At 38.8% G+C, this 26,537-nt stretch overlaps 1 protein-coding gene across 2 annotated transcripts; it reads right to left on the minus strand.

The window, feature by feature from the left end:
* Nucleotides 1-11,436: 11,436 nt before the first annotated feature.
* LOC106675613 (uncharacterized) lies at nt 11,437-15,696 on the minus strand. Of its 2 annotated transcripts, none has more exons than XM_076876020.1 (9): nt 15,394-15,696; nt 14,948-15,094; nt 14,534-14,715; nt 14,154-14,290; nt 13,939-14,029; nt 13,342-13,674; nt 12,979-13,153; nt 12,765-12,889; nt 11,437-12,566 (listed from the first exon to the last, which is right to left on the minus strand). In XM_076876020.1, exons 1-9 carry the CDS (start codon nt 15,476-15,478, stop codon nt 12,240-12,242), a joined length of 1,602 nt encoding a protein of 533 aa, XP_076732135.1. In that variant the 5' UTR covers nt 15,479-15,696; the 3' UTR covers nt 11,437-12,239. The 2 variants fall into 2 exon arrangements, with proteins under 2 accessions (XP_076732135.1, XP_076732134.1); XM_076876019.1 differs by having other exon boundaries at nt 13,939-14,032.
* Nucleotides 15,697-26,537: the final 10,841 nt, after the last annotated feature.

Raw genomic sequence — 26,537 nt, forward strand, 5'->3', positions numbered from 1 at the left:
CCGCTGCGTCCTCACTGTTTGTTCTGAGCCATCAACCTGACTGATCATCAAAGCTGTAATGGACTCGTATCAGATAGACTAAACACGACCCAAAACACTGCGCGGTGCTCTGACAAAAAGCCCAGACTTTCTCAGCTATAATATATCAACCCAGTTAATTTTTTCCTCTGTGCAATTTATAATATTCATCCTTGCGGATGACTAACTTCACAGAACTCTTCCATTTTTCCAAAGAAGCAATTACCTGATGTCGTAGTATCTGTCACGTCTGGGGCAGTAACAGATTAAACTAATTTCAGAACTGACCTTGATTGTGGAAGCCTCATGCATTTAGGTGCTAAGTGAGTAGCTTCTCCACGTATCCATTAATGAGGTACCAACAGCTAATTATGCAAAACAGGTGTCATAGTGGGAGACTCATCCACACACTGCTTGCAGTTTTCTTCCTTATGATGTTCTAAATGGGCCTATTTAAGGAAGTTTTATGCTCATCAAATCACCTGGAAACATTCCACTTTCTTTGCATGGACAATTGTAATATAATGAGCAATACACAAAACATTATGTTCCTTCAACAGGCAAATTGTAATACAGCAGAAAGCAAACATGGTGAAAAGGTGTATTGTTCTACAACGTCAGCTTTGAATTCCTGGATATGATGAGCGTGGTCAATGCTGTGGCACCAATTATAAGGGGGAGAAAAAAACGGCAGGCGCAGATGAGAATATGAACCATGGAACATCAATGGATCAGTGCACTCAGATGGGAAAATAGCCAACATTAATAAGAATAGCACTGAGCCATTAAACATTTAAAATTGCAGAGCCAGTTGAGAGGGACAAGCAAAGAATTTTAAGGAGGGTTATAAAGCTATCAGCCAAACCATGCATTCTGCCTCACTTAGTACTGAGACTTTCCTCTACCAAAGAACCCGAATATTCCATTGTGACTTCTTTGTAAAATGGGTTTCACATTTAATGTGCAAGAATAGCACTGCACAGAGGAAGGCCTTTGTGTTCAGTGGAAAAACGTGGCTGTACACAAACATAATAGCATGTGCAAGTGAATGTGCAGATATGTCCAGTGGTATTTTAAACATTACTTATATCACTGCTTTAATTTACATATGTTTTCTATCTTCAGATCAAGAGTAGACTGGAACAGCCAGGGATCAAACCACCAACCTTCTGTGCTCACAAAGTGATCTTCTTTCAGTGTGCACTTGAATTAATCTCACACCCTCTCACCTAGTTTTTGTTTAATTCAGATGATGTGGCGTTTAGCTCATGTGATACAGCCCTCTATGACTCTACTTCTTCATCAGATATCTCTAACACAGATGGACCTATAACCCGGAGGCGTGCTTTGGACCTGCTGAAAATTGGATGATGCCATGTCACAGCACGATGTGGTAGCCATATTGGTTAAAATTAAATATTAAACTGCAACAACATTACCACATTACCACAAAACGATGTATGGAAGAAAGAAAGCTTAAAAGAATAGGACCGAGAATATTATGATGATCCTATGTGAAGAAAATAAACTAAAGGTTCCAATCATGCTAGGTGGGTAGATTCTTTTTCTCCCATTCGGCCAGCACACACAACCAATCCCAAAGCCCTTTAAGGAGCTGTGAATCTCAGCAACTCCTATTTTTCTACTAAAACTTTAATTCAGAAAACATTTTGTTTCAGCTTCCCACAAGGGCACATAACACCCACTTGAATTGTTTTGTTTTATGAATTTTATCAAAATTTTTTAAAAAAATTATATAACACTAAACTTTTAACAAGCTGAGTGTTACATAAAAAGTGTTATTTTATAAGAGTTGTCATGGTGGACTTTTACATGACAGTTATAAGCATAAGTAACAATGACTGATCAAGGCCATTGCAGTGATTCGCCAAGTAGATAAAATAAAAAAGAAACTTTAGTTGACACCAAATAATGATGTCAGTCTGGTCAGCACTACATATGTGTCCACATTAAAACTGCTGCTTAGGATTTCATAATGTCTGAAACTTTACAATCTGAGGATCTCATCAGTGACAGTTGTGACTGGATACACACTTTGTCAGTCATCCCTGGTGTGAGCTCGGGGTCACCTGTATCTTTGTGTTATTCTGTTCATCCTTTCTATCTCAGACAAAAAGACTTGCATGCTTTTTAGTGTGATGCAGATATGCTGAAAAATGGTTCAAACGTTGTACTTTATAAAATCCATATTTCCATCCACGTTGTTAGCCTGTGTAAAGCTGGCAGCATGAAATTTGTCTCACATCAACCAATTGGGCATGTGATGTGATCTGGGCTCTTTTTGTGCCTCAGCCTTTTCTCCCAATTTCCCTTATTTAAGAATGACTTCTTGACATTCACCTTTCCTCTGAGACCATTTCTAACGAGGCCTCGGTGAACAGTAGATGGATCAGCAGAAGAGCCAGTAGCATCTCTCAGGTCTTTGCTGGATTTTTTTTTCCCATTTCTGAAGGACATTCAGATACTGTTCAGTGGGTATTCTTCTTTTGTCCATCACTTGTGCAGCTTCCTCAGTTTTGTTTTTAATGTCATGCTGCACACCATGCTGACATATGCCAGGTTTTCAGCTAACAGAATCATCTTGTTGGTGCAGAAATGCTATTTTATGTCTGTCAAACCATCTGTCTTATCTTTTGACATTTTTCCTAGATTAAACTGAAGAAATGGGAAACAGATGACAGGATTTGGGGACAGGCTGCTATTAACAAAGTGCCTAAAGATACAATTTTGCTAAGTTTATTGTTATGTGTAGGTTGACATTCATACACTGAGTTAGATGCCATTTTTATGAATAATTTATAGGTCAGCATTAGGGGACTTAAGAAACAAAGAAAAAACCTTTGAAAAGGTACAAGGGCTGGACTGAAAATGAGGAGTTCAGAAAGGGTTGGCTAAAGACTTCTAAATGACTTTTTTATTCATCACCCTGAAATCTGTTTCACATTCATCACTGCCCCAGGATAACTGTTAATAACTTTGTTAATCAATTAACTCTTCAAGCACCATAGGGACATTTTTTAGCTGAGGAAATGCCCAAACTGCTGACATGCTGATATGCCTCAGCTTTTCTTTGTGTTTAATGCTATTTAGCAAATATAAACTAGAAAAATGCTGTGCAACCATGCCAAGAAGGGACAGGTGCTGGGGGGGAAGGCAGACAGCAAAAGAAAAGGATCAATGGCTTTCACTCTGCAGGCCTCCTGTTGTGCATTGCACCAGTGGCACCACAGCGTGCGAGCCATTTATCATTTTCGTTTGTTGTTTGCTCAATGTAACTGTGATCAGATGCTAAATTAAAATTGGGGAACATAATAAACATTACATCTACCTAACAACATATTTACATTGTCACTGCAGGCATGATGGCATGCTGTGCAAGCTCAAAGTAGGGCTTCACTGAAAAAAATACTCTGGCCTCTTATTTATCCTTCACTGTCAAATCAAATTCAAATTCAAATTCAAATTTTATTTGTCACGTACACAGTCATACACAGTACGATATGTAGTGAAATGCTTGGACAACTGCTCGTGACCTAAAGAAAACAAAAAAGGAAAAGGCTATGAATAAGATAGGAAATAAATATGAAAAATTAAAAAGGGTAAATTTAACTAGGAAAGGAATAAAATATAAATTAAGGTTAAAAATGAAATAACTGTACAACACAAATTAGAATGAAGGGTAAATTTAACTGGGAAGAATAAGATAAAGATAAATATATAAATTAAAGTTGAAAATAAAATAACTGTACAACAAAATACACAATACACAATATAGAACTATATAAGAATGTATGAAGAAATCTAAATATAAATAAATATATACACAATAACAGCAGCTGTACAAGTATTAACCGGAAATGAAGAATATAGTGACCAGTGTTGTGCAAAACCAAAGTCCAGAAAGTCCAGTGTGTGTGTAAGAACCATATGTGTGGGTCAGTACTGTGTGGTGGTGTGATTGAGAGACCGTATCGCCTGCGGGAAGAAGCTCCTCCTCAGTCTCTCTGTGTTGGTCTTCAGGGAGCGGAATCGCTTTCCTGACCTCAACAGAGAGAACAGTCTGTTGTTGGGATGGCTGAGGTGTCATAAGGACTCACCCTTTACCTCTTTGGAGTTGGCATGATCTCACTGTATGATCTGTTGTTTTCATAACAAGATTATATTCTGAATCTTCCAGAAGGCTTAGCAGGATTGTAAAAGGCTTTAAATTATATTAAGGCTTTGGCTAAAATGCAGAGCAAGATCAAATTATTTATACTTAAAATAGATAAGAATTGGACACTATCTGCATACATATTTAATTAAATGTACTGAATTTAGTATAGACTGAACTATGAATGATAAAAGACGTTAAAAAGCTGTTGGTGCTAAAATGATGGGTGCTTATCACCTCAACAGGGTTGCGCCCTCGCAACGTATTGAGAACTGGATGAGCAAAGAGCAAGTGACAGAACAGCAGTTAACGGAAATTACATGAATCATCAAACACTGAAAATGTACACTTCTCCCCTCAGAAATCCATGCAAAGCTTTTCAGGACGGGGTTATAATCACACCAGATCCTTTATTACATCAGAATGTCAAAGCAGCCAAGTGCTCTTCACAACCCCCATTTAGACAATTCAGAAGCCCACACTCTCTTTGACTGCAACTGTGTGGGCTCTATGTAATGACAGTTGTGGTAACCTTTACATGTCATCTGTCTTGAACAATTTGTTTGATCTCCCCGCTCACTACAGTGCAAAAATAACATTTAAAAAAAAAAATCCGTTGGACTGGTCTGAGAACAATCTGGTCCCGTGCTGGGTAATTAATGCAGTATGCAAAACATTAAGCTTTTACTAACTCTTGCATTTCAAAGTATTTTCTAAAACAGCGCCTGTTTCCTTTCAGCTTGGTCCCAGGGAATACAACAGGAGTCTATCAGTCTGGAATTGAGCATGCTCCATGAAAGATCAGACAACAGATCAATACTCAACATCCTTAAGGATGAGCCTGCTAAGACAAACAGAAAGCAAAGAAGTGCTTTGATATACAGGGAAGGTAGGAATAGCAAATCATCTCTGACAACAAGGCTAACAAGTCTACCCACCAGTGCTGAAACGAAGATCAATGGGGATAAGGTACAAGCTAGAATTTATTTTGAAACACATTTCAGGGGAAAAAAGAAGAAAAAATGCATTGAATGCAAAGACAAAGGATAACAAATGATAACATGAAATTGTATGTGCGCACATGTATGGAACCTCATTATAAAGTTCACATAACAGACCATGATTAAATACACACCGGGGTTCAAAACAACTAAATCACAGATTACGAAATTACAACTGCAGTGATGCAGGTGCTGCACTGTGGGGCTTTTGATCATCTGCAAAACACAGTTCCAGGAAACAGCGATGCTGTTTAGATATGACTTACGCCAGTCAGGGCAGAAAATAAGTTAAAGATTGGTATGACTATTTTGTACATCACATTGACTGTTAATAGAGCTCTTTTTTTTTTTCTTTTCAATTGAGTCTGGAGGGAGTGAGCCATTCAACCAAAATTGTCTGTGCATGGTTATTAACAAATCCTGTCTATTTCTGAGTCTCTCATGATGGCAGTTTCAATTGGACAGCCCCACACTGCACACTAGAGCACAAGATGGAAGATCAGATCAGATTTGTGAGTTTCTGTAGTCTGTTGGAGATTTTTCTTTTCTGTTTTTCCCCCCATTTGCTAGAACTCTTTTGACCCACTCGGGCAGTGAGAGGTAACTCAGTAAAAAGCCACTATTTCCACTCACTGGTGCTTAAATCACTTCTGAACAAGCATGTAATTTTCCAAGGTGGCAATGGACTAAGTAGGAAAAAGGCGGGTTTTAATGGGCAAATGCTTTCAGGCATCATTGAGTTCTGGTTTGCTTCCCCACAACCTTGGGGAAAGAGTGTGTTTTCCTTGCCATTTCAGAAGAGTGTATTTACATCAAACAACCTGCAGTGAATTGGATCAAACAATCTCCAAAACTTAAATTCATGAGCAATGCTCACCGGCCAGACTATGCATTAGGCATTGATTTTCAAGTTATTCTGGCATTACTGGAAGCAATTGTATTAGTGAATTAGTCATTGCATGGCATTCTGTATGATTTAGGCAACCTTTTTGATACGTAGACACCAAAAACAAAACTGATGGCAGTGCGTCAATGAACACCAAAGAAATCTATACGCTTGTTCTCTCAAGTTTAGTAATCCAAGGCTTTAAATCAACTACAATTTCTGTAGATATTTGTGCCAATGGGTACATAATTTTGAGTTTAATCTGTAATATTTTGGTTGTGGTTGACTTGGTGGCAGCTGGTGGCAGCAGTAAGTGTTTATTTAATTGAGAATTTGGGGGTCACCAAACAGTTGTTGAGCAGCTGCTTTGACTGAGCGCCTGTTTATGACAGTCAAATAACAAAAGCCAGGCAGCATTGTTTTCTCATACTATGTGCAAATATAATATGATTCCATGCCCACTGAGTGAGCAATTAAACAAGCAGTTACCATGCCGAGATACGCTGTTTATTGTTCCTTAGGCAAATCTTTGTTTACTGCGACTGCTCCTTCTTATTCCATTTCTATCTGCAATATTTAAAACTAGTCAGCTGTCAAATGTGAAAAATGGCCATTTTCTTGTTTTTACATGAACTGCTATGACTGTTTCACGGTCAAAGTCAGCAGATTCCCCTCCTTTGCCTTCTAAACACTTTGAAAATGCATCAACAACAGCAGAAAATGTTGCGTGTGTAGAAGCCCCCGCATATCATGGATGACCAACCAGGGAAAAAACTATGGAATGAAACAAGGGTTTCTGTTGCAGTTGCAGTGGCCTTTATTTAACTAAACTCTAATGTGGTCCATGTTACTTATTGTTCCTAATATAAATAAAATAAAATAGATGAACAATGTGATATGTGAAGTGTTTCTTCCTCTAAAGTGTGGCAAGCCAGAACAGTAGTCTTATCTCATCCACATCTATCACAACTGAGGTCTTCTGGTCCTCATCAGCTTCTATATCTGTTTTGCAGAACAGCAGCAGGACCCATGCATCGCCTTGGTATAGTCCACACTTGATGATGAATTGTGGGATTGCCTTTGATTTGGCCTCCAGTGTTGACTTCCACAGTCCCAGTGAGTTCCTGATGATGGTAATTAGCACTGCGGTATCCATGTGTGGGGCATTGAGACGTAGTTATTCCAGGCAGTGCTCAGATTTATCTGTCTGATCTAGTCCTGATATTCTGCTTTATGAACCTGGAGTTGGTGCTTTGTTCCGCTGATGTTATTTTCTAATGACTTTCTGAGCTGCACTCATGTATTGACTCATGTATTCAGCTGGGTTGCTTCCATGTTGTGCAGAGGCAGGTTAATGGTGGGTAGTTTAATGGTGTTATACGCTTGTGGGGATCCTTCTATCCTGTGTTAGCCAGTATAAATATATACATATATACTTTTACAATGGTTTATGCACCTATTATCTGTGGTTAGCTGTATGCGTTAGTTATTTCTCTGAGACAAGACCTTGAGCTTCAGACTGCTCTGAATGCTCACTTTGGTTTATTTTTTCAGCTTCTGGATCTGCATGATGTAAAAAATATAAATGTGTGCATTTGAGCAAGACCTACCAACCTTGTGAGGTACAACTAAAGGTACATCAGGCAGGAATCATGCTCCTGCACATAAAAGGTCCAGCTTTTGCACCTACTCCTTGTCAAATTGTTATATTTACCAAAGTGCTAACTAATTCAGGTTTAGTTGTGTTTCTGTTAAGTTTTTCTAAGCTTCTTGTCTTCAGAGTATCTCCCTGTCTGGAAACCATTTGTTGAATTCAATTTTCACAGCTTAAGAGATAAGGAGCCTACCCTGGCCCAACACCTTATTTCACTCTCCCTTCTGTGTTAATAAAGCTACTAAACTTGACTCAGAGCCTTCAGTCCAAACATCTTGTTAACCATAAAGTTGGTTTGAACAAAGCATGGCAAAAGGAGCTGAAATCTCTTGTTTCAGACAGTGGATGAATTGAGTTGCTGCCCAAGGCCCAGAATATCTAAACTAAGCACTGTATTTTTAAAAACTGTGAACCACATAAAGCTTCTCTACTAGACTCCAAAAATAAAAATCTCGAACTGGGAATGAGAACAATCTGTCTCCTTTTAAGAGGTGCTTAGAGCATCTTTGTAAGGTTGGAGTGGTTGTGGAGTAAGACGGAAGGTTTTAACTCAGAAGGTTGTAAGACAGACTCATGGCCTGTCTGTGAGCTATGTATTTTTGCACCCCCAAGCCACCAAAAAAAAAAAATAATAATAATTTAATAATAACCCTGCATGTTAAAAATACATCTTTTAAAATGCATTTAAATGTGATGCTACGGGATCTTTTACAAGTGCCTCTATGCGATGAATAGGGAGATGGAAAGAGCCATCTTACTATTGCCATGGCACACCAGAGACATCGACAGTTACCTTGTACATATCTATGAGATGCTGATACACTAAGAAGGAGAACAGGCTGCAGTACCTGTTAAGTTTATGATAATCTAAACAATAAAAAGTGAGTCTGAAGAGAAAGGTCCAAGAAGAACATTTATTTATTTATTGACTGAACAAGCAGAACGATGGGTGCCTAAACCACACTCTCGGCCCAAATACAAACAAATTGCTTTTCATTGTTCCATCTGATTAAATCCCCACCTGTTTACTCTCTGGCACCTGCACCTAACACAACTTGGCAAAGCAAATTTTTTTGGAAGATTACTTGACAACTGCAGCGTTGCTTCAGCCAGTCATTGTGTCACGGCTAAAGAAAAAGTGAACCCAGCTGTGCAGTGCTGCTTTAAACCCGTGTCACAATGAATGCCTGAGCGGTTTAATCTCCACAAAACATTTTCACATTTCAGTTTTTGTAATTTAACACCTCGGCTGCAGATTAATTAACTTTGTCAGTTATTGAATATCAAATAAACACTGTATATGCTCGGACATAGTAAGCATATGACACTGCACACCAAGGGAGCATGACTGAATGTGTCAAAGGCAATATTTTAATTACAACTAAATAGTCTTAAAGAGAAATGAACTCTATTCCTGTCGACTTGAGGAGTCCCGTAGGAGGCCTGCTGCTCACTTTAAAAGTAATAGTTTTAATTAGTCATTATATCATAGTGTGAACAACTGTGTTAAAACGGATATAATTCCCATCTTCAGTGAGTTGATTATGCTAATAATTGCATATATGGAGGTTCACTGAGCTTTATTTTAATGGGTGTATAGAAAGTTCTAGAAGACTGCTGAGCACATTTGTCAAAATATGGCACCTTTGTTCCATTGATCTCCAGGAACCACTTCCTGTGGGAAACCTCGAGGCCCTCCGTAAATGTCTGACACTTGATCAATTTAAACAGAGATTAAAAGAGGCTTACAGAGTTCCAGTGAGATCTTCCAACACCTTATTTTCCATGTTACCTATAACAGGCAACAGTGTGCACTGGGTTGTTCCTTTATGCAAAATACAGCCAGTGATTAATGCGCTCTATTTGCATGGGGAAGTGAACATAGTAAGCTAATGACATTCAATAAATGAGCTCATAGTGAACTTACACCATAGTACCTGCATTAGCAATACACACAAGTTAATTTTGGTTTTGATGATTCTTTAAAAAAACATCATTATGTTTGATTAATTGTGAATGCTGTGTGTATGCACTGGTTTCATTCGATTCACAGAGACAGGAATATTTACATTTGCATTTCTGGACAATAATCTGCATTCTTGTCTCTTTTTTTTCTGCTCCAAAACAAAACTTTTCAAAACTTTTCTGCATCCAGCTGTTGTGCAAAAAAGCAGAATAGTGACTCATGCAGTATTGCTTTCATTAATGTTTTTGCTCTAAAGCCCCAAATCATGTGCCTCACAATAAATGAGGCAGCTTACTTCTCTGGCAGCAACAAGAGCATAATAAGAAGAAAATCTGAGTACTGATAGCTACTGTGGGTCCAAAGACATAAATAACGCCACATTTGCTTCATTAATTGAAAACACACAAAGTCTTTTGGACTTCTACCTCTGTGAGGACAATAATCTACATAATGTATTTCCTAGCCTTTCACATAAACTAAAAGAAATAGGCTCAGTGCTTAAGCAAGTTTTACCCTGGAAAAACACTTTGAAGGTGTGTCAGAAACTGAGCATATGGTATCGCTCCCATACATTTCCCCATTATGCTGTTATTATGTTTTGCCTTTTAAAGATTGCTAGGAACTTTTCAAACTTTAGAGCTGTAGGAACTGTTGTGCAACTTTTGTGCTGAGATTTAATTTATAAATGCGACACTGTTTCAACATTCGTCCATCCGTTGAAGAAAAACTGTGTGTATGTGTGCATGGTCATGGGCTATTACTGCATCAAAAAGCAGCTGTCAGCTTAAGTTGGTGCCTGTGTTGCGCTCAGAATATTATTTTACTATATGCTAATATACCGTATTTACTATGTAAAATTAATATACATACATTGTTCTTCTTAATGACTGCGGCAATATTAATATAGCCTCAATTCCAGAAACTGGAATGCAGTAATTTCCAACTCTTATAGGTCCACATTTTATACACAGTCGAAAATATATGAAATGTTTAAACTGAGACATTTAACTACTTCATGAAAAATATTAGCTTATTTTAAATTTGATGGCAGCAACACATTTCAAAAAAGTTGGGATGTGGGCAACAAATGGCTGGAAAAACAAGTGACAATAAAAAGAAACAGCTGGAAGAACATTTAGCAACTAATTAGGTTAATTAGCAACAGATCTGCACACAGCAAAATCTCCAGTGTTAATTCAACTCCTATAGTGTTAAAGTTAACACTTTTCCAGTGTTTATATAATTCTCACTGGTTTAGAGTTAAAGTAACACTTTGCAAAGTGTTATTATTTTAACTCCATTGTAGTGTTAAAAATATAACACCCATAGTGTTAAAATTTCACTCTGTATGGTGTGAAGTGTCTTCACTCAGAGTGTAACTACCTAACATTTATAGTGTTGTTTTAGGACACTGATAAGTGTTCACTTTTACACTGGCTTGGGTTAACTCTTTTCACTGAGGGTGTTACTACACAACAACTATGGTGTTATTTATGACACTTTTAAGTGTTTATTTTCACACTGGATTGTGTTGACTGTTTTCACTTAGAGTGTTATTCTGTAACTTTTACAGTGTTATTTTGGCACTTTAAAGTGACATATATGAGCTTTTAAATACTAGTCTGTATTAATTGTCTGAATACAAAAATGCATTAAAGTGCAATTACTGTATGACTATTGTGTTACATTCAGTGAAAGTCCTTGTTAAGTCCCTTTACAGGATAAAAGGAGAAAACATAAAATTGGTCACATAAGCATTTTAATAAATATTAAATTCCAAGCACCATACAGCATACGTTCACAACAAAAATAATGGCACAATGTACAGACCATCATCATCACCATAAGCACTTTGCAAATCAAAGGGCTTGTATGTTTCAATACAGTCTGCTTTAACAACATCTTTTTCATCCGTTTCAAACACTTTATAAGCATGGCAATGTTCACTGAAATTTTCAACCACAAGCTTCTGAACTATGAAGTAGGTGTGACTATTGACCAAAACTATTGTTTTTATTCTGCAAAACACCGGCATCTCATGTTCAGAACCACAACAAATGACCAATCCTGTTCTGTACTCAGTCCCATTAATGTTAACCCAATTAGCAGCGAAAGCCTCTTCTGCAACAGCAGGCAAGCCTAGGGAGATCATTTCACTATTTTCCTCACTATCAACATCAAATGATTTCAAGGGCCCATACTCAACATGGCTTAAAGGACATGTCTCCCACTTGTATGCTATGGATGTTTGATGTTTTTTGGCAAGTGACACTGTGATGTTCTTAAAGTTCTTAAGGGTGTCTTTGAACACCCTATGTTTAGCCTCACCTCTCATGCTCCATACATGCAATAATGGCCCAATTTTTCTGATGCAAGTTGGGTAGTGCAACATAAAGTGGTGTTTGGGAATCATGTTCCTACCTGGATACAACAATTTGAACAAGTCATTAAATTTGGTGCTTGGATAAAAACTGTGACCTAGTCGCAAATGACTTATCAAAGCCTGACTGGTGCTATGCAGAGTTTGACAGATAAAACATTTAAACATGGTTCTCATTCAACATTTTGGCACGCAACTCACGAACACGTGGTGACTCATCTGTTGAGGTGGCATCAATGTTGAATATGGTGGTCTGCACAAAACTGTAGAGATGAACCAGTGACTCGTCGTAAGATAAGTTGAACACGTAGTGGGATTTGAAAAGTTCATCAAAAGCACTGAGTGAGCTGGTGGCTTGGCAGGGGATGAGCTGTTTGTCCACTGCGATGTAGAAGGTGTCAATGCTGTTCTGGGTTCGACCAACAGCGAGGATGTATGGTTGTTTACCATCTCTTGCTTGCAAGTGTTCATCAATGCTGCAGCATGACTAAAAACAAATGAGATATTGACATATAGGCCTAGCTTATACTTGCTGAGTATGAACCATTCATTCAGTTTGACATTATGTGCCTTGCTAACTTATTACAAAATACTAAGACACATACTTCATGGAGAGGAAAACTAAAAAGTGCAAAAACTGAAAAAGTGTTTTGTAGGATTTTAAAAAGTGAGACAACATATTTACCTTGTGAAAGTGCACCATTTTGTGTGCTGCATCAGTTGGACTTATTTTGGTTCTCCTCTTTCGTCCAGCTGTGGGTGGCAAAAGTTGAAGGAGTAGCAGCAGAGAGGCCATGTCACTGTCCCAGTCTGTGTATGGTTGAATTTATAAAACAATTTCAAAATGACAGGTAAAAATAAATATTATTAAAATCAAACAAGCATGGTGCGACGCCTACCATTTACATCACTCTCTGTTGGTTTCTCAGCAGCTTTTATCAAACGACACAGGTCAGTTGACTGAGTCAGCTGTTTGGCTTCTTTAATAACCTTTGGCTTGAATGACATGTCCCACTTCTCAAGCAACTTGGTGGCTGTTTCAGCACCAAACAGCAGCAGGAAGTCTTGATTGACCTGTTCATCATACACACAGGACATAAAGACAGTGCTCAACATTGTTTACATTGCAATGTGATTTTGACCAATATGGGATATAGCCTGACTGGGATGACCAATGATCACATCTTTTACTGTTGCCATCCACATCAGCAAAACAAAAAAAAAAGGATTAACAGTTGAAAATATCAAGTGATTTGACTTACTAGTCCTTTGACATCCAAAAAGCGTGGAAATGTTTTGAAGACATCTGCAGTTCTTTGTGGATCATGCACCAGATCCTGGCGATGTTGGAACGTCATTTTCATCTTCTGAAATACACTTGCTTCATCAGGAGAGTGAACAAGAAATGAGATGGCCTCCTTGCAGGCATCTCCATCAAGTTGCTGAGGCAATGTGGTTGCTAATCTTCTGCGCTTAGGCCCTTGTTCTTGATGCACTGGGACTTCCTTCACTGGCCGTTTGGTTGTAGACCTGGACATGGTTTTGAGGCGCCACGCTACATATCCAGTGCCTTTCACTCCGTCGTAGAAATGCTCCTGTCACATTTAAACATAGATGAAAAATAAACATCAAATGCGATCTTACAGACTTTGCAGATTCAGCAAAAAGAAACCCAAGGACTATTATCATGTAACAGGTGCAATACATGTTAAACAACATCCACAATTTCAATACAGTTTTATGACAATAGTTATTACGAAAGAGGAATTAAGATTTTTCTTTTAAATCATTTAGCTGATGTAATTATTCCATGATGAAAACTAAATAATGTGCTGTTTTACAATCACTGCATGACTTACATAGCCGTTTGGAGAAAATGGATCCTTCAATGAGGGAAAGAGTGTAATTATTCCAAGGGCATATTTCTCCTTTTGCTTACGGGAGGGAATTCTGCTATAGAGGAAATACAATTGACAATGTTAAATCAGAAGTATGTGTCTTTACTGCAGTATACATTACAAGAATATTCCATATGGCCCATCTTTACTTTTTTATTAGGTACTATTACTCTTACCCATGTCTCTCAGTCATATCACTTGCCAATATGTTAACAAGCTGCCGCCGGGTGCGGTGGCTCAGTGAATTTTCGGCATTGTATTCTTCAAGAATTTCCTCTCCACCAGGTTTCCTAGTCAAGGCATTTTTAACCATCTGCTCATATAAAAGGGAAAATAATAACAATAAAAACTTGTTTGTCAGTAAAGGTGAAAGTTTAGAGGAATGTCAACAAACCTGTGAAAGACATATCTAGCAAGAAGCACTAACTTCTACTAACATTTTTTCATACAGGGCAAGTTGGGAACCACCATGTTTTGAATTTCAATTTGTATAACAATCTACAGTATAAATGGTGTCAACTCAAAAATACAAAAGACATTTTCTGTTCTCAATTACCTCTTTTGCAGCCTCTGACACAGAAACATTTGGTGCAGAACTGTCTTTGCTGGATCTACTGCGGCCTGCAGGAATGCCCTTTTCCCTGAGGTCACTGTCACTTGATGAAAGTGATATAGTGTCCGTGAGGGAAGATAATGTATCCGAGGAGGATGGTGTGGAATGAGCTAAAGGACAAAAATCTTTGGGAGAGATGATTTGGTTAACTTTCTTTAGGCTACTCCACAATGCCATTAATAACACAATTTCAATGTTCATGTTCAGACAGCATTCTATACAAATATGACCCAGCCCTGTCCACTGTCATGTATATTGCATGAAGACAGGTCAATGTCATCTGCATCAAGAGCAAAAGAACTTGGCTCTACATTGAGTGGGCTATACTCTGAAAATTTAAGTTATGATAACATTTACCTTCATCTGAAATCTTTTCACGTATTGTCAGGCATAGGTCTGGTTGGGCCTCCAGTAACTCCAGAAAAATGTCTTCTTCGACAGCTGTGTCAGTTTCATCGAAAATATCAAGGTCAGCAGCATCCGGAAGTCCAAACTTGGTTTTGGCTTTACAAAAAGATAAGCATAATGTCACCTAAAACGCCTGAAAAACTTTTTTAAAAACTAATTTTGACTTTTTTATTTAGCTAATATTTATTAACAGCTGTTTTACCTGTCTTTAAAATGGTTAAATTAGACAAGTCTGCAGCAACAATATAGGCCTAGGCCTACTGCTCTGTACTGTTTTTAATGTCACACATTAAAATAAAATGTGTTAACATTTAATTCGTTTTTTAAATAGATGAGATGCAAACATGATGAACTGATACATGTGCAACAAATTTTGTTCTGCCAGGTTATCTTACCTTCACTGATGAATTCTAGATAAGTGAATCCTGCGTGCAATTTAATGTACTTCTTTACATTGAGGTATTTCACTTTCAGCAACATGTCTTACAACAGCACCTGGTGGAGAGAAGGGGGCACAGAATATTTTTTACCATATATTTAAACCATAGCTTAAGTGGCAACAAATCCGGACAACTTTAAGAAAATATTAGGCTATACATTGTGTGATGATCTGTGAAGGGGTGACAGACCACTTCAACCTCAGGAACATAATTTGGCTTCCCCCTGCGCACTAAAATAGCTGAACTTGGGTACACAGAAATAGCATCCAATGAATCATCCACCCATCCACATGTTTATAAGACGACAACGGCGATCTTCTCGTCTGCACGCAGGCTAGATACTTAGTTCTGCTATGTTGCGAGTAAATCGCTGTAGCCTACTTGGGGAAAAGCATCTCTGTTTAAACCATGTCAGGATGATAATCCACATAAAATTTCCTGTTGAACGCACACCTGCCTTCATCACGCTTTCACTTATGACAACAAATATCCCTTATACTGTAAATTAATGAGTGCAAGTCTTACATTTATATCGGGAGTTTCTGACACATGCACAGCCGTCTGGCTAGTTGCTACTTTGTGGTGGTTGTTTTGTGACACGACATGCTAGGATTATCAGTGGAGGCGACGTCAACGACCCTCAGTCGTTATACCGCTTTGTCTTAAACACTGGATGGTAGCCTATTTCACTAAAACTGTAGAAAAGGGGAAAATGTTCCCTTAGATTAGGCCTACTACAACATAGGGCTGCTCGATTATGGCAAAAATGATAATCACGATTATTTTCACTGAAATTGAGATCTCGATTATTTGACGATATTTATTTAACAATAACAATGTATTGAATAATGACTTTAAAGATTGTCAAAAAATAATATAAAATAGTGTGCAAATACTGATAACAGTGCAAATGTTTGCAATATAAAAAATAAATGAAAAATGTAAACATCTATGTTTAGTGAACGTTGCAGTGTTGCTCTGTGGTGCAGCTACAACACTGTAGCAAAGTTTACACACTATGTCTACTTGATCCACGTCTGACTCCGCGAACCCATAATGTTTCCACACCACTGAAGTTTTTTTTACCTCTCTTTTCAACCAACGGCAGTCACTCTCCTCTCCAAATAACTTCTGCTTAGCTTTCCGAGCTTCCTTCGGGTCCTCTTAATTGTTGTGACACGTGTTCGAAATGCAGAGAGGTGCGCTCGATTTGCCACACGGAGCAGCGCGAGAGTAAAGCACGAGGGAGGGGCTAATAATCGGCTCAGTCATTTTTAATGATCGTTGAAAGCCCAGATCGTAATCGTGATTAAAATTCGATTAATTAATAGCGCCAAATCACAACAACACTTGCCTCTGGGCTTTTTATATTGTAAAGTAAAGACCCTACAATAATACCAGTGTAGGTTCTGAATCATCCAACCTACAATAATCTGGACTGTACAATAAAGATGGGCAAAACTGAACTCTGAAAAAACAAACAAACAAACAAACAAAAACTTACATTTTTACTATAAACAGATAAACGGAACAATTCATGGCAAATTTTCAGAGTAATGCTCTTCCAGGTAAAACTGCAAAGACTGCAAAGACTATCTTATCATCTATATTATTTAATATTAGCAAACAATTCTGAGAATCTGGAGAAATCTCTGTGCACAAGAGGTAAGGCCAAAAAAATCAATACTGAATACCTGTCATCTTTGATTTGTGATCAGACACTACAGGGGACATTGCATATGGTCCTGTCCAAAGGTTTTTGCGACATGTTGATTAAACATATATGATTTCAAATCAATGAATACAGTAAATGGTAAATGGCCTGCATTTGTATAGCGCTTTTCTAGTCCCTAAGGACCCCAAAGCGCTTCACACTACATTCAGTCATTCAGCCATTCACACACTGGCGATGGCAAGCTACATTGTAGCCACAGCTGCCCTGGGGCGCACTGACAGAGGCGAGGCCACTGTGTTAGCACTGGCGCCACCGGGCCCTCTGACCACCACCAGTAGGCAAACATGGGGTTAGTATCTTGCCCAAGGATGTTTGGTATGCAGCCAGGAGGCAGCCTGGGATCGAACCACCAACCTTCTGATTAGTGTCTGACCTGCTCTGCCACCTGAGCTACAGTGACCCACAGTATTTAGATTTTGCTTTCTTATCCGCTTTGCATTTCACAAAACTATCAAATTTTTTTGAATTGGGCATTGTAATTTAAAATTAATTCCCCATGTAAACTTTAATGCCAATAAATAGCAGTGGATTTAAATGCTAATGATTACTAAGCTCAGGAAAATTATGTTCCACAATTATTATCCAGTAGCCACCACCTCAAACCCATCCATCCATCCATTTTTCCAATTCAGGGAAGCGGTTGGGCAGGAACCTATGTCAGCTGTCATAGAGCAACAGGCAGCATGCACAGGTCACCAGTCGATAGCAGAACTAAGTCAGAGCAACAGACAACCATTCAAGCTGACCTGTTGGGATGGACTCCTACACTGAGGATGACTGTTGTTTAATGATTTAAGAGTAAAAAACACAATCGTGTGAGTCTGTTATGTCTTTGGCAGGCCTGGGTTTATTTTATTTTCATTCTTCTCTCTCCGTCACCTCTCAGGTAGACCAGTGGGCTTTCCAGTTTCCTGGCGTGCTGACCGTTGCACCTGTTTCTCATCAACTCATCACACATGCAATATTTAAAGACCGGCACAAGCCTCCACACCGCCAGATTGTTGCCTCCTCAGTGGTGGTAATGAGGCTCTTTAGTGTTTTCTCTCAGCTCCTAGCTCCATGAAATGCCTTACCTTGCTCTCTTGTTTCTCTGCTAGTGAATAAGCAGGTGTGAAGACAAATGGAAACCCCTGAATCTCGTTGCGTCCTGCAAACTCAACTCACCTGCACTCGAGCCAGTCGCCACCTGCCACGGAAAAAAATACCCACCAGTTTCTAACCCGCCTGCCCACTCTCCCTACTCACCTTTAAGCTCTCTCTGGATTTCTTTGGCCTCCAGCCTGGTAAAGACAGACAAACACGCAAGCGAACCAAGATTCAAAATGACTTGAAACTATAAATCAGCTGGCTCTAATTTGTCCTTTCCACTTCGGCAGAAATCCCTGCAAAGCTCCAGTAAGGAGAAAGCTTACCTGTTCCCTCACCTGTTCAGAGATCCTGATTCTGGGATTTTCAGGTTTCCTGTAAATAAGCTGTTAAAGTCTTTCCGGTCTCTGGGTTCATATTTACTTTGTGAAAGAGAGTGAGACAGGTGGAAAAGTGAACATGCAAGGAGCAGAGGTAGTAGAATTAAACAGCTAGGGTGAGCAATCCAAATCAATGGACAGTGTGCAAGAGAGGTGAAGAACAGAGTGCAGGCAAGGTGGAGCAGATAGAGAGAAGTGGCTGGGGTAATTTGCAGAGAAAGGATAATGGATCTATTTGGCAAAGGATGTTGAAGATGGAGGAGTCTGGCAGGAGGAAAGGAGGAAGACCACAGAGAAGATGTCATGGATGTAAGAGGAGATGCAGAGGGTTGGAAATAAGGTGAGATGGAGGCAGATGATCCACTGTGGAGACGATCTAAAGGCAGTGACTGAAAGAAGAAGAAGATTTATTGGTATTATGACACACCTGTCTTGGTTTTAAAGGATTGTGTCTGATCCACAGATACAGGAGTGACTAATATTTATGTATAATTCATGCCATCCCTGTTTTGTCTAATTGTAAATGATTATCTCTCACTCTTTCTCTCTCCTTTTCTCTCTCTCTTACTTTGGGACATCTATGATCCCATGAAGTAGGTATTTAAAAAAACAAAAGTCAAAAATCTGGAAGAATCAAATTCAGCTCAAGTCAATGTTTTGTCAGATTAGGAGGTGGCTGCACACACTGTTGGACCCACTGTCGTCTGGTACCGATTTTCCAGAATACGGGTGATGTGCAGAGGTGTATTAACTAAAATGAAGCATGAGGAAAAGACAACGATTTACGTAGTAAAGGCAAAGATGCACAGAGTTGGTGTGACAGAGGAGAATCCTAGGGACAGGGTAAGATGGATAATATGATCTGCTCTGGTGACCCCTAAAGGGAGCAGCTGAAAGAAGAAGAAGAAGAAGAGTCAAATGTATGTGTTTCTGATAAAATAGGCCCATGAACCATGTGATGATGTAATGTAAAACAAGTTTTGTTTTTGTTTTCTTAAAGAATGAAACGTCTCTTTACCGTAACTTCTTTTTTTTTTAAGTACTGACTTTGAAGGTTTCTCTCTCAGCAGGTGTGAGATTTTTGGAGCAGTGTGAGATTGTAAAAGAAACTAGAAAGAAGCCAGATGCCCTGATGAAGTGGTGCCCTATGTGAAGACAGTGCCTGGGGGGGAGAGATCGAGCCATGTCTAATTCATAACAGCCTTGTACAAGTTTTCTGTTGAGATTTCAACTGACAAAACTTGGACAGAGATTCTCTTGAACTGATATATAAATAAAAGGGAGCCTCTATGTGAAGCCACAGATCAAACCATGTCCATAACAAACTCATAACAGCTGTGACACTCTTGATGTTCATCCACATACTTCTTCAATTTATAGAATTACTATTTGTTCACCAGTGATTTTGCATGTAACTGGATATCTATATATCCATCCATCCATGTTCTTAGCCACTTTTATAATAAAGGATTTGTAAAATGTATGACCCATCCATTAAACCATCCATCATTTCATATACTGATGAATGGATAGACCCGTGGCATCAGCACAATAACTTAAAATGTGCCAGATTTTAGTTAAACTGCTAATTTACATCAATTGTTCACATGTTCACAACTAATTTCCCCTTGTGGGACAATGAAGTAGTTGAATTGAATTGTTTCAAGTTTGCAATCTTTGAAACAATTTGAATTGTATCATAAAATTGGGAGTTTATTTATTACAATCAATAAGTTATTTCAGTTTTTAACTCCCTTTACTCACTGCACAGTTTGTGCAAATGTAGCTCATCAAGAAGACTGGAAAAAAAATCATTGGTGATTTTGTCTTATATTGATTTCAAGACAAAGCAGAATACCATATATCACTTAATTCAGCATTGCTGATATTTTACTATGTGCTGAACCCTGCTGTGGACTTTAAGTATGCTTTGAGAGACTAATATTAAAGTGATTCAATTTAACTTTACTTATACTGCTGCATAAATAATTGCCTCTCCAAGTGGGACTGACACATTGAAATCTAAATCTGTATTTTTTATGAAAAGATATCATGCCTCAGAGGTATTATTTTGCACTGGCTTCTTTAAAAAATAGCTGTCTTTTTTGGTTATTCACTTTTTAGTTTAATCTTCAGTTCTTTTCGTTGCTGGAACTAAACGGCACTGAACCGAGTCCTTGATAAATAATAAATGAAAATTATTGTTGGGTTTTAAAACCTAGTACTTGCAGACCCCCCCTTTTTTTTTGCAAATAGTCGCATGGGTAGTCAGATTCCAAAAACCTAGGCTGGTGTTTGGCACAGTAAGATGAGAAGGAGATGAGTAGGGAAGTTAAGGCAGGCACACGGGAAGGAGCTAGAACAAGGAATAACCGAATACAAGAGCAAAACATTCTAAATCTGCCTCGACGTTGATGCTGCACTGAAAGAGTGGCGAGAAGTGAATGCTGAAGCAGCTGGAATGGAGAGGCAGAGAAAAAAAGGACAAGTTGGCACTCGAGGCACAGGGACCATGACAATTACAGTTCAGTCGAACTGAAATGTAGGGGGGGTGGATGATTGCATCAGCCAAATGCTTTAAGTCTGCTGTGTGATTCGAGTTTATTCCTTTATACCTGCAGTGAGCATAAATGACATTTTTACAGATTGTTGAAAATTTAGAGTTAATGTAACAGACACATTTTTACACAACTTATTAAATCTGACTGGGCATCCAGTTCGGATTTTCTGCAGCAGTAAAAGTTAAACAAGCTGTACATTGGGGAACATTAAATCCACCTCTAATACCTTCCTGGGGTTGACTTTACTGAGGCCCCTTTATGTTACTAGAAACAATAGCTGTCTGGTACTTTTACTTTAAAGCTATGTGGTATGTGGTTGGGGATCAGCACCACCCACATTATTTATAACCTCTTGAAAAAGTGACTCCTTGAATAGTTTTTATAGCAAGAAAAGCCAAAGTTTGCATAAAATCTGAAGGTCAACAGGAAGACGCTTTCACAATCCACCAGCATGATCATGCTTATTCAAAATCAGTTAACATTCCTTGTATGATTTCAGCACAATTTGTTGCATTACCGTCAAATCAGCGCTAGTTAGACTCATGAAGGATTTTACAGCTCTTCCTTCCCATCAGTGGCGGAGCGGGGGGTGGGTGGCTTACTGGGCTTAAGCAGGGGGTCTTTTGGAGTGTCATTTTTTCATAGTTAGATGCCTGCCTGGAAATGTAATGAAAACTAATGTTCTGATATACAAGAATGGACATAAGGGGCTTCTTTCAAGGAAAAAACTCTGGTAGTATTTTATATATTATGCTTTGTATGTTGTTCAGTATATTTCTATGCAAAACGAGAGGAACTTCAATACACAACAGTATATCCACAGTTTAAACCAGATATTTACATACACTTTATGGAAAATACAAGAACATTTTTTTACTGTACAACATCAATTTAGAGTAAACTTGTTTTGTTTTGGATAAATAAATATTGAAATATCTTTTGAATTAGTCAGAATAAAGAGAGACAGAGCTGTCTATTTTATCACTTTCATCAAATTTAGGAGCACATATACACTAAGTTTATTGTTAATTAATAAGAAAACTCCAGACGATTCCATTCTGAGCTGAAGAAGCTTCTGATAGGTTAGTAGAGTCCATGTGAGTAAATTGGTGGCACACCTGTGGATGCATATAAGGCAAAACACAGAGCCTGTTTCTTTGACATGGGAAAATCAAGCGATATCAACCAAAACACCAGGAAAAGAATTGTGGAGCTCCATAAGTGTGGCAAAATTTGAATACAATTTGGTGCCATTTACAATTAAGAAATACAGATAGTTTCTCTCTTTACTCTTAAAGGTAACAAATATGTTTTTTATATTTATCAATCTAAAAAAATAAACATTTAGTCTGATTTGATGTTACAATTAAAAAAGTGTTTGTGTTTTGATCTGAAGAGTATGTAAATATCTGGCTTCAACTGTATATTTGATGATTGTCAGCACAAAGAGGGAGAGAGAGGAACAGAGAGAGAGAGAGAGAATGAGGACAGAACAGAGATGGAACAAGAGCAGGTGAGACACACATGTTAGTCAAATGGTTGTTTACCAAAAGTATCACTGTATCATAGGTACTCATGTATCTCGTACCTAGTGTTTCTTTTTAGGTTTGCTATTTTTCAAATTCTATATTTATTAAGTTATGCAGGCTTGTTTGCACAACAAGGCTAAATAATTATATAAACTTTTCTCAATCTAAATAGTGGACTTTGTAGAATTAAAAAAAATAAGTGTAATCAGAATCAGAATCAGAATCAGTAGTGCAGGTATATGATGATTTTTAGTGCTACTATCATCTAGTTCTGATTCTGGTTCTGTCTTGGTTAAGTCCTCAGTAGTCCTGATTTTGTAGTCCTGTTTTAATTCCGGATCAGTTCTGGGTCTGGTTGAATTGGGGTTTAGTCCTCATGTCTTGATACAGACCTGATTTTGTTCTGCCTTGCAGCTTAATTAAAAAACTAGTTTAAGGTGTCCTGCACATGTGATATATATTTTCCCCTATATGAAGTCATTCTTTTTCGAACAAAACTCAAAACAGAGCCAATTAATCTTTCAGTCGTTTCTACCCCCCCCCCCCAAAAAAAAAAAAAATCCCACATGCATACTATCCTTTAGGGCTAAGCCCCGGGTGTTTCAAATGTCTGGCTCCGCCTCTGATTCCCACTCATGTCATCTGCTAACACAGGGGGCAAGCAATTAAGCTCCACTTTGGAGAGAGGTTATCTCAGAATCCATGACACGAGCACAGCAAACGGAGTCCCACTGCAAGGCTGCGTAAACAAGACGTGCTGTGGGATGTTTGTTGCCTGTTAGGAAACAGCTATCAGCGCATGTAGTAGGGTGACTGAGAGAGACCCTTCCTCTCTCACCGCCATGAACAATGCAGATTAACCTCAACTACACCCATGGCTGATTAAGAGGCTCTGGAGGGCTCCACTGTCGTTTTTGGGGGGTGACTGTTGTGGTGGAAGACATTCCAAAAGGGCCACATTTTTAAAGCCTAAATAATGATGAGTGAACCTGTGGCCTTCTCATCGCTGCCTACTGTGATTGTGTGGAGATGTGGAGCTGCGCAGCACAGCAGCAGGTGCCTACGCCGTTATCTAACGCCAAGATTGGAGCAATTTAGATCCAATCTCCCTCTCAGAGCTCTGACCTATTCTGTTCTCAGTCGGGAGGATATTCTTCCTGCTGGAAATAATGAATAGATCATTTCCATTGGTTTCCCGGCGCCCAGTGGTAAGGAAACAACATCATCTAAGTTCCGTGCTATGATTAAAAATTGCTGGTTCTCAGAGTCCGTTTACAATCGGGAGCAATTTCCTATTTGTTTTATTTTACATCATATGCTCTATCTTCAGTTTCCATTTACAGCTCACATTGAGGTTTACTTACTTACAACTGACATTTACATTTTGACCCATGCTTGACCTAAGTTGATGCCCTCCCTCCCTCCGCTTGCTGCACTACCAGTTGTACATGTTTGCCTGTTAAAACTCTTCTGACAGTGTCTGACAAATTTTTCATCTTTTCCAAAAAAGAATAAATACAAAATGCTTTTACAGTAGTAGCTGAAAAGAAATTTTCAAGAAAATGTCTTGTGCTGAATGGTATCTCTCCTCGAAAACTCTAATAGAATAAAAAAAAATGCAGAATATAGTTTTTATTATTGAAGTAACAACAAGAAAAATGGCACTGTAAGCTTTTTCTGTGGGTCTGTTTTGAAGGAAGGTGGAAGCGTCGTGCTGGCTGATAGTTGTTTTGCCCACGTGTGGTAAACTACCTGGGCCAAACCACACAACAGGTACACTCAGCACAACTGTCATATTTTGCTCAGCAGTCAATCCCCCCCCTGCACCCCAAACCAACCCACCAACCAACCCCCCCACACACAAACTCACGCCCACACACATAAATGTGTCACACCTCGGGATCAAATTTTTTTATCTACTGCTTGGCCCTCAGTGCTGGCAAAAAAGATTATTTGCCTTCATAAACATGAAGCTATATAAAAGATATCTAAAAAAAATATCAAAGATTAATTAATTAAAATAAGTTAAGAAAAAATGCTTTGTATAAACTTCATGTATATCAATGAAGTAAATTTCATTTCACCAGATTACATTGAATTTTACATTTTACATTGCACTTAACAGATCCACCAAGAGGAATAAACAACCTACAACTGCTTATATTGAATATTGGTATTTCTAAACAGGAAGAATATAAAGAAAGCAACAGTTACCCATAGTGGACCTCATCACAGCCACAGAAACCGCCATACGGATTAACATAATTATCACAGACAGAATCAGAGCAAATCAGGATGAAAGTCTCAGCCACCCTCCGTCCAACCTCACATTACAAGAAAAGAAGGCTGTCGCTTCCCTGAGCAAAGACCACAACATCACTATACTACCAGCTGATAAGGGAAGGTGCACCGTGGTCCTAAACACAACGGATTACCACACAAAGATCACTACTCTCCTCAGTGACAACAATACCTACGAAGCCTTAAAGTGAGACCCCACAAGCAGCTACAAAAAGAAAGTTAGAGCTTGCCTTCAAGACTTTGAAAAGGACAAAATCATTGACCGCCTTACATATCACCGCCTTTACCCAGGGGATGCCATACCCTGAATTTACGGACTTCCTAAAATCCACAAGGAAGCTGTCCCACTCAGACCCATTGTCAGTAGCATGAACTCAGCCACTTACAACATCTCGAAACACCTTGCTACCGTCCTAGCACCTCTTGTGGGGAACACCCCACATCACATCAAGGACTCCATCGACTTGGTGTCCTTTGATGTAGTCTCTCTCTTCACTTGCATACCCACCACAGAGGCAGTGGAGACTGTCAGAAAACGACTACAAGAAGACAGCTCCTTGGAAGACAGGACCAACTTCACACCCAATCAGATTTGCCCACTGTTAGACCTCTGCCTCACCACTACATATTTCAAGTACAACGAGGGTTTCTACAGACAAAAACATGGCTGTGCCATGGGCTCCCCTGTGTCACCTATTGTAGCCAACCTTTACATGGAGGAAGTGGAAAGGAAGGCTCTTGGCTCTTTCAAAGGAAGAGTACCCAGCCACTGGTACAGATATGTAGACGACACCTGGGTCAAAATCAAGACACAAGAAGTGGAATCCTTCACTGCGCACATTAATGCGGTGGATAAAAACATCAAGTTCACCAGGGAAGACACAAAGGACAACTGTTTGCCTTTCCTGGACTGCGCTGTGCACATTGAAGAGAATGGCAACCTCAACATTGAAGTTTACTGGAAGCCCACACACACGGACCAGTACCTCCTCTTTGACTCCCATCACCCTCTGGAACACAAACTTGGGGTAATCAGGACCCTACACCACCGGGCAGAACATGTTCCCTCTAAGCCTGAAGGAAAAAGAAGGAACACACACATGTAAAGGAAGCACTCAAAACATGCGATTATCCTAATTGAGCGTTTATAAAGTCAGCAAAGATGCACAGAAAACCCTCCCAGCGAGGGAGGATAAGAAAGACAGACGCAACAACATTGTCATCCCCTATAAAACTGTGATTCGGGTTAATTAGTATCTATTAGGAAAGCAATAGTAACTATTACTTAGTAAAAACATGTATGTGTCGTTTTAATTAAATCTAAGCAAAATTCAACGTGTTTGAGATGTTCAGTTATTTAAATTTCAAAACTTACATTTAACTACTGATTTTATCTATTGTTCTGATTTTATCTGTTTTGATTGTATATACTGTTTTGTTTGTTTGTTAATTAGTTTGTTTGTTTGCTTGTTTTAATCAATTTTAAATCATGCTTTTTATTAGTTTT

Source organism: Maylandia zebra, linkage group LG17, assembly GCF_041146795.1.
Source record: "Maylandia zebra isolate NMK-2024a linkage group LG17, Mzebra_GT3a, whole genome shotgun sequence".
Lineage (NCBI taxonomy): Eukaryota > Metazoa > Chordata > Actinopteri > Cichliformes > Cichlidae > Maylandia > Maylandia zebra.

What these genes read in the sequence shown, in the direction of transcription:
- LOC106675613 (XM_076876019.1), bottom strand. Translation starts at nt 15,478, where the DNA reads ATGTTGCTGAAAGTGAAATACCTCAATGTAAAGAAGTACATTAAATTG. An exon ending in TGTCAGAGGCTGCAAAAGAG is followed by an intron (nt 14,291 to 14,533) that starts GTAATTGAGAAC and finishes TTATATGAGCAG; the next exon opens with ATGGTTAAAAATGCCTTGAC. An exon ending in GATATGACTGAGAGACATGG is followed by an intron (nt 14,033 to 14,153) that starts GTAAGAGTAATA and finishes TTTCCTCTATAG; the next exon opens with CAGAATTCCCTCCCGTAAGC.